This window comes from Parasteatoda tepidariorum, chromosome 5 (assembly GCF_043381705.1).
Source record: "Parasteatoda tepidariorum isolate YZ-2023 chromosome 5, CAS_Ptep_4.0, whole genome shotgun sequence".
In the NCBI taxonomy this organism is placed as follows: Eukaryota; Metazoa; Arthropoda; class Arachnida; order Araneae; family Theridiidae; genus Parasteatoda; species Parasteatoda tepidariorum.
The window spans coordinates 45,593,733-45,605,370 of record NC_092208.1 but is presented as its reverse complement, the minus strand read 5'-3'; the positions used below and the strand labels follow the sequence as shown (position 1 = coordinate 45,605,370).

At 32.8% G+C, this 11,638-nt stretch overlaps 1 protein-coding gene across 1 annotated transcript in view; it reads right to left on the bottom strand.

The window, feature by feature from the left end:
* LOC107450244 (actin-6-like) overlaps positions 1-10,758 on the bottom strand; it is a 13,203-nt gene extending 2,445 nt beyond the window's left edge. The window contains exons 1-5 of the mRNA XM_016066003.3: positions 10,632-10,758; positions 9,402-9,507; positions 7,918-8,157; positions 4,876-5,122; positions 1,658-1,875 (exon numbers count right to left, since the gene is read on the bottom strand). Of these exons, the coding sequence (XP_015921489.1) occupies positions 1,658-1,875; positions 4,876-5,122; positions 7,918-8,157; positions 9,402-9,507; positions 10,632-10,636 (816 nt within the window). The 5' untranslated portion in view covers positions 10,637-10,758. The remainder of the gene's footprint in view (positions 1-1,657; positions 1,876-4,875; positions 5,123-7,917; positions 8,158-9,401; positions 9,508-10,631) is intronic.
* Between the last annotated feature and the right edge of the window lie 880 nt (positions 10,759-11,638).

Below are 11,638 nucleotides of genomic sequence, written 5' to 3'. Positions count from 1 at the left end.
TGAAGTATTTACCGACTTTTATATATATTAAGGAATTGAATCAATTTTTCACAAAGTTTAAAATCTCATCTCATTCCAAAAAAAAGTTATTTCATAAAATTATGCAAAAAAGTAATTTAATATATAATTTTTTTATAATGAATGCTTCTAGTAATGAAACAAACGCTTTCAAACTTTATTTTAAAAATATTGATTATTTCGTTTACAAGAAACTATTACTTTAAAGCGTGATAACATTTTTGAATACTCTATTTTTTTTCTAGTAAATAATATGTCTTTGTTAATTTCTAAAAAAATAATCTTTATAAAAAAGCTTACATTATTCTTTTATAGAGAATATTGATTTCATAGAAAATATCACTAAAATAAAACAGGTTATGTTTTCTTACAATAAAAGTTAAATAGAATTAATTCTTCAAAATAGCGTTTCAATAAAACATAGCATTAAAATGTTATGTTATTTTTTGTGATTGGTTCAGTAGTAGTAAATTATTTTTATTTCTTCGCAAACACAATTCTTGTAAAAAAATTGAATCTGTTATATCAAAAAACTAGATCGTTTTATAAAATATAAATTATAGCGTTTAATAAAATATGAATACAGTGTATTTGTAAAGTGATCCTGATAATAAAAAGGTTATTTTCTTTTTTAATTCTCTTTTAAAAAGAATTAATTAGTTATTTTTATTCATTATGGCTAGACGAGGAGGAGAAAAAGAATATCGAATTACACTGTTTAGGTTAATGTAATTTCGTTCTCCCACCACATTTACGCGTAATCCATCGCCAATTCCACCTGCAATCGCCGCGTTTACAATCTACGGTATGTTTTGTCAATACGCCTGCGGGACATGTTAAGTTTATACTTAGCGTTTTATTTCATCCACAAAATATAATACTTTTCATCCTGTCGCGGACGAAAAGTATTATATTTTGAGCCGCGATGGCTCAGGGATTTGTGCGTTTGACTTCCAATGAGGTAAACCGGGTTCGAATCCCAGCGATGGCTGGTCGATACAAATTTCGCATCCGGGTTGCACCGACCGCAGTGCTGACGTGAAACTTCCTAAGTGGTAGACGGAACTTGGATTAGAGTCCCATTGCCGTCAGGCAAACCGTGAAAGGTTCTCGTGATCTTCTTCTCCATGTAACGCAAATGCCGGTAAGTTCCATCGAAAAGTCCTCCACTAAGGCAAATTTCTCCCAATACTTGATCCAGGAGTTTCCTTGTCTTCTGGATTGGATTCAAAATTACAAGGAAACGGAGTTGAGCATTAGCAGTCGTAAACCAAAAAAAGGGGTCGGCTGTTTAACTACGGTTATAAAATAATCATAATAATACTACTACTACTAATAATAATAATGGAGGTGATTCATTGACAGCTATCGTCCTCTCTCTCTCTCTCTTTAGATGGGCATTGCCAGTAACAATATAAATTTTGTGATGTGATCATCAAAAATTTTGTACTGCATGTATTTCTCGTTTTGAAAAAAAAAAAATTTAATTACATATCTACATAATATTAGTAGCGTATTTATTTTTATACTATTAAAAGTAACCTAATTGCTTCTTTAACTTTATATTCAATCTATTTTTCATTTTAAAAAATTTAGCTAGTGATTACAATGTTACAAACAATATGTTTAAAAATCTTACATGGAAACCAGGATCCTCAAGATTGAGAAGCGAGGGCGTAAATAGAACTTCAGGACAACGAAATCTTTCAGATCCGATTCTCAGCACTTGACCATCTGGCAGTGTGTATCTCTTTTCAAAAGCAGACACATCTTTGGCACAAGATTTTTTATCTTCTATAAAGTCTTCACTTGCAAAGCATAAAGATTCTTTTATATCTCTTACTATTTCTGATTCGGCTACATAAAGAAGTATATTGAACTAATATAATTTATAAAGCATATACAGTGTGACAATTATTGAAATAAAGCTGTCATAACTTAGAGCGTTTTGCGTGATGAAGTTCAAACTCTTCGTATTTGGTCCCAGGGCATGATGCAACTTTTTGTTGTCGACCATTTGCAAGTGGAAATGTCACGGTAGAGTGTGCTTGAGCGTATATCGCTTGGAAGGGCCTATTATGTGAGGAATAACAACCAGTTTGCTGCTCGAAGGAAGTTTATGACCGAGTACAAGCTGATGAAAACCTTTCCACTAATCAGGAATTTGATTCGCAAGTTTGATAGAACTGGTAGTGCATGTGATGACAGTGCTAGCAAAGTCGGTCGAGAAACAAGCGGGAAAACATCGCGATGACACTCGCTGTGTTTCAAATCAGTCCAAGAAAATCGATCAGACGAGCTGCACAACAAGCGGGAAACGACCAGGAGACCTTGCGACATTGTTGCTAAAGACTTGCATGCCATCAGCCATTAAGCCCCATGGCGATGAAAGAGCGAATGTATTTCACCACAGCTATGGTCGAGAGAATTGACGAACAGAAATTTGATGTGAATATGTTTTGGTTTAGCGATGAAGCCCCCTTTCACTTGGATGGGTTGGTCAATAAGCAAAATTGGCTCATTTGGGGGACTGAGAATCCGTATTTCTCGATTAAAAAGTCTTTTCCCTTGACGGGTGACTGTATGGTGTGTAATGTCCAATCGTGAAATAATTAGGGTGATAATCGTTGACCGCATGGTAACTACTAAGCGATACGTGACGGTTTTATTAAATGATTTCATCCCCTTTACACCAAGTGCCCCCAATTTCGACAAGATGTAGTTCATGCAAGACTGAGTTCGACCCAATCGGACTAAGAGAGTGTTTGATATCCTGGGGGAGCACTTTGGGGTCCGCATTCTGACTCTGGTGTAACTAAAGACCACTGGAAAAAGATTCGCTTGGAGCCCTATTCTCCGGATCTGAACACATGAGACTTAGTTTTGAGGGGCTATATAAAAGATAATGTGTACTGAAATAACCCATAAGATCATATTGCTGAGCTGAAAACTGCCATTCAGGAGGTCGTCGACAGCATCGATGTTCCGACACTTCAGCGGGTCAGTCAGAATTTAGCCATTCGTCTGCGTTACATCAGCCAATGATGGCAAGCATATTAAACATGTCACAACTTAAATGCGAATATTTGTAGCTGAACCGTGGTGACTCAGGGGATAGAGCATTCGCCATCCAATGAGGTGAACCAGGTTCAAATCCCAACGATGGCTGGTCGATACGAATTCCTCTCCCGGCTCGCACCGACCACAGTGCTGATGTAAAATATCGTTAGTATTTTTCGGATCATTCGTTAGAGTCCCCTTGCCGTCAGAACATTTTTTGTGGTTTTCCTCTCCATAAAGCGCAAATGCGAGCTAGTTCCATCAAAACCACGAAGGTAAATTTCACCCAATACTTGATTTAGAAGTTCCCTTGTCTTCTGGATTGGGATTAAAATTACAAGGCTACGGAATTGAACATTAGTAATCGTAAACCCGAAAATTGGGCCGGCTGTTAAATGACGGTTATAAAATATATGTAGCAGCGTTTACATGTTGAATAAAGTTTGTGCACTCAGTAGTTTTTGAATAATTTACTTTTTATTTCGCATAGTTTAATAATTGTTGCCCTGTAGTTGTGTTTGAATATGGCCACTCATGCCTTTCAATTAAAAGAATTTTGAGAATATTAGGTTAATTTAAACAACTCTATACCATTCTATATTACTGTTTTTAAAAATGGGGTTTGGCTGTGTCTTCGACCTCATTTCTCTCAGTGCATAACAATCATAAGTTATATTTCAAATATAGCACCTACTTGGTGTGGTTCCTTCCCTCACCATTGTTTTGAATGTTTCATGCTCATTCACCGATAAAGTGCTCTTAAATCTGCCTATTATTGAACATTTTATTTTAGTATTATTATCATTGTTGTACCGCTGGGCTTGGCGAGTTGATGACGTAATGATTTTATGTATAGAAATAAAAGATTTGAGTGCTATCCCTGTATATTGTATACCTCTGAAGATAAAATCATTCTTTTTTTGGCAATTTTTTGAGAATGTATTAATTAATGGAGTAATTTTTTGTTTCTACAAAAAATGGAGCTGCAAAATAAAAAAAAATTTCAAAAATAATAAAACTAGTATTTTGCATGACATAAATTTTAAATATAGATTTCTAATTGTGTATATTTACAAAATAGGAATGAAAAAAATCAAAATATTGCTGAGAACTTTGTAAAAGAAGCATTAAATAGAAATACAGATGTATGTAATAATCGATGCATTAAGCAAAAGAAATGCATTGCGTTCCGTAAAAAAGAAAAAAAAACTTTATTCTCTCGCTCAAGCTTATGAACAGGCTTTTTTTTCGACTGGAGATTATTTGACGGAACGAAGAACCGTTGGAGAAAATTGTAAAAATCTTTTTATATTAATTTTAAATAAATATTAATATTAGTGCCAGTTACGACTTTAGTACAGTAAGGTCTGAGAAGCCTAGGTCTGGGGCCCCCACATTCCTGGGTGCCGTCCAAAGTTTACAAATAATTAATTTTGTGTTTTTCCTTAAAAATTACCTATTACAGTTTTAAATTAACAAAAATTGAAAAAAATATATGCTGAAATTTACTAATACATCGTAATTTACTTCTGTTATAAATAATTTAAAAGCACTCTGTAATAAAATAACATGTAAATTTAGTATAAAGTAACGACCAAGGGGGCCCTAACAGTTTTGTGCCTAGAGCCTGCCTTGTGCTAGAATTTTAACAGGAAAGAGATGTTTGAATTTACTTTTTTCCATTCAGCTCTTTTTTATTAATTACACAAATAAATATTATGTGATCTAAAATATACCCCCAAATATTATGTGATCTAAGCTGATCTATAAAAAATTTTTATCTCTTTTTTTTTTTACCTGATGTTGTAAAATAGTATCCTCTTTCTGTTAATAGTTGGGCCAAATAATCGGTCAGTGTTCTACCAGCATATTCCATTCGAGAAACAGCATGATGGATTGCGTAACCTTCATAGATTGGTACAGCGTGGCTAATGCCATCTCCTGAATCAAGGACCACACCTGTAGTTTGCCCGCTCGTATATAGGGCTAAAACTGCTTGAATCGCTACGAAAACTCCACGACATTTAAATTTTTCAAACAGTATCTATAAATATAATACAATAAATCTGATATATGATACTAATACAGTATTTTTATGCAAAAAGAAAAAAATTTATATTTTGAAATGCTTATTTAACAATGCATTCAATTGAGTTATTCTGTTGCAAAATTCGTTAAACCCAAACTTATTTTACTGGAAGAGAAAATATCTTTTGTCATAGATTTGATTGAAAGACTTTATTAGCGAATATATTGAACAGCTAAGAGACAAATTCAAGTAATTTAGCAATCAAAATAAAGCAAAGTTAATCTAATTGAAGTACCAAAATAGTTTTTGTTATAGACTTGAGAGGCAAATCTTATTAGCGCTTAATGGCTTATGCAACTGAAAAACTCAAATAAAGAGCTGTGTAGATGAAGATTTTAAGTGACATTTTAGTAAATTTGAGTAAATTACATATAAAGTTTACAAAGGCATAAAATATCTTCTGTTATAGTTTTGAATGAAAGATCTGAATAGTGCTTAACGGCTTTTACAACTGAAAGACTCAAAGATCTGACTGGATGAAGGTTCTATGCATTTTAGTAAATATGAGTAAATTAGCCTTAAAGTTTACTTTTGTTTTGACAATAGGAAATAAAGATTATAATTTGCATTTATCTGTCATCTGTAAGCTTCCACTTGACCCAAACGACAGAGTATTCCGATAACGGCAAATTCAGAGGGGTAATAAAAGACATCAAAAGGATCCAAAATTACCATAGAACGTGGGATCGCATATCCCATTGAAAGGTTCACAATCACGAAAGACGCACGCTAAAATCACGCTTCGGCACACACCATGACCACATCATTTTTAACGGGAATAATTTTTATGCCGTTATAGAATGTGCTTTGATGTCAGAGGGCACAACTTTAAATATATCTTGTAATAATTCATCAAATAAATATTTTAGCATCTTTTATGAATATATTTCAGTTTGATACCAGAACTGCATGGATTTTCCACGATATCCGCCCTCTCAATGTAGTTTAGGACCCCATGTGTAAGGATAAAATTTCATCTTCTTGAAAGTTTTATCACCCTCCGAATTTGTCAGCTAATTTTTGAAACATCCTGTATAATTCCCTAACATGTTAGTGTAAATTGCTCGTGTCATGGAGATTTTATTTGCTGTCAACAGTCTTTTTAATGTTAAGGCCTGGTTTCTTAGGACAGGACGCCGTTAGATGGAAATCAGCGCTAACCTCTGATTGGTCCATTTGTAAGTTTGATAGTATACGTCATCGAACGCTCATCTTGAACTACAATTGCCGTCCAACTCAACTGCAGTTGGATTACAACGTGACGTTAACCACAGAAGCAATGGCGGACAGCATCCAACAGCACATTGAAATCAGCCAAGATTTTGATTTTGACATTAAACATAGCTTCTTCATTAAACATAGCACTCTTCATTTAGCTCAGCTATAATATGTTTTTTCTTGGACAAAGTCATTATTTGTTCTCCAAAACACTGGTCGACAATAACAAAATCAATACAAATTCAAAATAAATATTTGTTTCCGTTATTAACGCATGCGCAATGAGAGATAATGTCTGCGTTGGACCGACTGCTCACGCTGAGCTAACAAAAAAGTATTTTTTTGGTGTCAGCTCTACATCAACTTTCCGCTGACGCTCAGATAAGGCGCTAGTTCTAAGAAACCAGGCCTTTACTCGTCAAGTATCAGTTGCATAATGTAATTGGAACATTCTTACATTTTGAAAGCTTTCGATAATCACCTAGTAACTTCATTCATCGAGATCTGTGAAATGTAAAGTCCCGCAGTGGACTGATCGTTAAGACACGGTTCCCCTCAGATCAGCGAAGTCAAGCATCACTGGCTGCGGTCAGTGTGTGCGTGGGTGACCACTTGGATCCGACTGTGCTTAGGGACCGAGGATGTGCGGTATTGGTCCTTGTTAAACTGTTCTACCGTAAAGTGCTCGACTTCGCGTGCAGGTCGTCGGGCTACCGAAGGTGTGCCATCCGTTCTGCTGAGGATCAAAATTGTGATGGCATGTCTTTGGATCATCCTCAGGGATGTTTTCCAGACCATCGCCAATAGCCCATTGTGCAGCTCTAGCGTGACGTAAATGAACTACAACAAGAACAAATGTAAGGACCATACGTCGTATAGTTAAATAAGGGCCATTTTCACCGCATGTAGTTCACGCGCCTCCAGTCACGGTGGAGGAAATATGAGAACCTGATTGGTGAAGTATATTTTCAGGCGAAAAACTCACCAATCAGGCTCTTTTTTTTCGCTGTACGGCAGTGTTTCTCAAACTTATGACTTTTGTGTACCCTTTCTAAATTTCTCATAACGCTTTGCACCACTAAAAAAATGAATGTATTTTTACTGTAAAATTTTTTTTACAAAAGTTAATTCACAACTAGCTGTTAACACCACTAATTATTAACTGTTAACTCTGAAAAAAAGAGCCAATAGAAAAATACGCAGTAGTAAATTTTCATGGCTAGCTTTGTTCTCAAATAAAAATTTTTGAAATTTTCGTTTGTTGCAAGATACTCCCATTAAACTATTTTAGTTTGGGGGTACGCTCACCACATTTTGGGAAACATTGCTCTACGGTAATTAGAGGCACGGCAGCTGCGGGTAATGAAAATGCTTCCTAGGATTTTTTTTCTTATGAATCAATGTTGTATAAATAGGACTAAAATCTTTCCCCGAGAAAAAATAATCTTATCCCGAGAATTATGTCTTTTCCAAAATTGTTCCATTGAATTCTTTTCAGCTAAACTTTTTGATAATCATTTTAAAAATTTTACCTCAAGCATTTTCTCTCGATTTCGAAGTGGATTCTTCGGTGCTTCTGATACAATGACAGCTTGTTCTTGAGGATCTGTTTCTAAAAGATGGTTAAAAGTGTGATCCCATATCGTCTCCAAATCCCTCCAACTGTGCACAATCCCCTGACGTATAGGATAGGATAAATGCAGCATACCTCTTCTTGCCTGTGCCGATCCTCCAATATACATGTTTCGATATTTCAGTCCTACCACCACTGGCTAGATGATAAAGAGAAAAGAAAAAAACTGACGTAAGACTATGATTGTAAATGTATTAAAATCAAGAAATATCCTGACAATACTTAAATTAACAAAATTTAATATCAAAAAGTCCATTTTAATTTAAAATCTTACTTATATTGCGCTATATTGTATTTTATATGTATTCATTGTAGCGTGATATGAGATGATTAACCTGCATAATGTTGCGAGAGATTATTTTCGTTCGAGTTTCAGACAAGAAATATCGAGGCAAATTTTTGACAAAAAAAACAAGCCATGCAATATTTTGCCCGCTCTTATTCATCCCATAATACTTTTTTTAATATCAGCTAAATTCTTTTACAACGTTTACATGTCATCTGTATCAAGTTACCAAATCTCGAAGTCATATTTTTTAAGTTAATTAATTTCATTTTTTTCCTCACTCATAATCATGACTTAATTACAAGAATTGTTTTCTTTTAATTTGGATTATTGGATTAGTGGATTGGTTAGTATGGATTAAAATACAGACAAGGTATGTTTTTTTTCATTTCTTGCTAATTAATATAAAGTTTAAAATTGTAAAGACGATAGCAAGATATTTTAGTTTTAAAACTTATTTTAACCACTTAATTATGAAGATCTTATTTTTTTCAAATAAAGTGGAAAAAATATTTTTATACTCTTTTTTTTGTGGAATAAAACTCTTAAGGCACAAAAATAACATAATTTTTCAAGTACAATAAATTTATGTTTCATAAAAAAAATTTTAAAAAATTTGAAAATTTAGAAAAAAATTATTAATAATAATTAAGAAAGTAAATAAGTTGATGAACTTTATCATCAAAAGAAAAAGAAATAAGTCTCTATAATATTCCCAAAAAACTTATTTAGGAAATAAAGAATAATTGAATATATTAGCTAGAATTTGCTTCCATGTTTACCCGAATAATTTATAGTGCCACTAACCTGACGAAAAGAGGTACATATGTTCACTTCTGTTCTCAACAGAATGTTTTCACCAAAAAAAGTAGTATTTATTATCGATCCAATAAAAGAACGAATTTACTTTTATCTAGGCATATTTGGTATCTTTGAAATATTTTAAAACCAAATAATCGAATAAAATGATAAAGCGACATTGGGTTAAAGCATAATTTTTCAAAAGTAATGCTTATTCATTAATAATTAGAACAAAGTTTATAAAATTAACTAAAAATTTGGAAAGTGATTTAAAGCAATTTTTGTGGATTCCTTACTATGTATTTTGGTCTTCCTACTACTGATGGAAACTCAACTGAGGGAGTCGATTCTCCTGCAAATCCAGCTTTGCAAAATCCGGTACCATTATCAATCACAACAACACTGAAAAGATTTTTTAAAAAGTGATTAGCAATTACTGAAAACTTAAACTAGTATCTACTTTTTACAAGAAATAAAACAGTCGTTTGTTTTAAATCACGCCAGATAAATTGAAACAAACTTATTTTAGCTTAAGGATACTCTAGTGACGAAAAAATGGTTATAATATGGTGTGTTTTTTTTTCAGCAATCCATGCAATATATCAAAATTCTGAAAAAGATCCTTTATTAAAAAATTGATTAAGTAAAAAAGTAATTTTTTCCAAAGTGTCACAAATTAAAATGGCGGCTGTATACTTTCTTATTGATTAAGTCAATAAAAATGTATGCAGTCTCCTTTCATTTTAAACATCAGCATCCGTTATTTTTAGGTTGAGCTGTGCCGGACTGTGTAGAGGTCAGGGAACTGGCCTTTCATCGGAAAGGTTCTGGATTCGAATCCCGGGCAAGACATTGATGTTCTTTCATTCTCTGTACTCTCTGTCCTTACTGTGGGAGCAACGTTGGCCCACTTAATAAGGTGCCCCTGAAGAAGTGGCCAACAAATCTGCCCTGTAAAATGCCTGAATTGACGAAATGTTAACGCAGGTGGGCAGTGTGGAATCGGAAGAAGAAAAAAAATTAGAATTAAAAGCAATTTTATTTGTATTGATTATAAATGCAAAGATAATGTAAGAATATTTTTATGTACTAATATGTGTAAAAATAACTCATGTCTTTAACAAAAAATGTTTTTAGGAAAAACGTCAGAAATTTGTTAATAAAAAAATTAAATAAAAATGTCCAATAAATGTTAATAATTCTGTATATTTTCTGTAAATAATGCGACTTTAAATACATTTAAAATTAAAAGTCGATCGATGAGAGTTTTTTCGAGTAATAAATCCGACCGAAATAAATATAGCTTCGATAAATACGTTTTTTAAGTTTTCTGAAAAAACGTTTCGTGAGATGCTGTGCAATAATTCAAAATTTGAGAGCTTCCAGCTCTGATTGAGTTTTTGTTGATCTTAAGATTTAGGATATTTGAAGAACAGAGAGAGAGAGAGAAAGAGATCATGATCTCTAGCCTGATCCCTTAAATCAGGGAAAATATCTAAACTTTTAAATTAAATGAAACAACTCACCTCATTATTGGAGCTAAACTCTGCAATCCCTGAATGCCTAAACTGTCTTCAGAAAATAAATTTTGATGAGTTAAAAAAAAATAGTTTTAATATAACTGAAGTGAAAACTGATTCTAGCTGTATTTATTACATCACTTTAATAAGAAATAATGCATATCTCAACAATACCATTTTGACGTCATTGTTCGAATTTATTTCAATAATATACTAATTAACTCATGTACTTCATTATATTTTAGTTTTTAATAGAGGGAAGGAGTTAATCTCGCGATTATTTCCAAAACATTGTTAAGTAAACGTTCATATTTTAAAAAAAATAAGTAAATAAAAAATAATGATAACAATAATTTTTATTTTATGTCTTTAGCAATAAATGAAATAAAATTTTTAAAAACTACGTTTTCAAGTAATCACAATTTTAAAAAGTTTGTTTTTGCAAGTTCTTGAAAAGGAAAAAAATAATTCTGTTTCTGTCAGACTTCTAGAACAGGAAATGTAGGGCTCAGCACTTTCGGAAGAAGTGGAAGGTATTTGCGGTGGTAAAAGTTTTTTTAAAAAAGTAGCGTTATAAAAAGAAAAACACTAATTTTTTGTGTTAAGTCTGACAAAAATTAAACTACTTTCTCCTCTTCAAATAGTGTACTTAAAAAAGGTCGTTTTTTTTAAAATTTATTTTATATATTTATTTTCTGCTTTTTAGTGTCCTGTCAGTAAATGGTGAAAGTTACGATATGCAATTAAATGGCAAGAAATTTTGTTGCCACATTTAAGAAATAATTGAAACTTAGAATGGCATTAGGTATCATCACATAGCTCCCGTTGATAATTAATATTCTAATTTGTCAGAAAGTGATGGAAATTTGAATTGATGACAAATTCCTTTGGTAATAATATGGTAATAACTTTGTTTAGCAGATTTCAGGAAACGATTGAATTTTTTACTGTCATCCAGTACAGTGCTCTAATTAAAATTTAAAGCTTCCAGATTTATTTAATTATAGATCAAA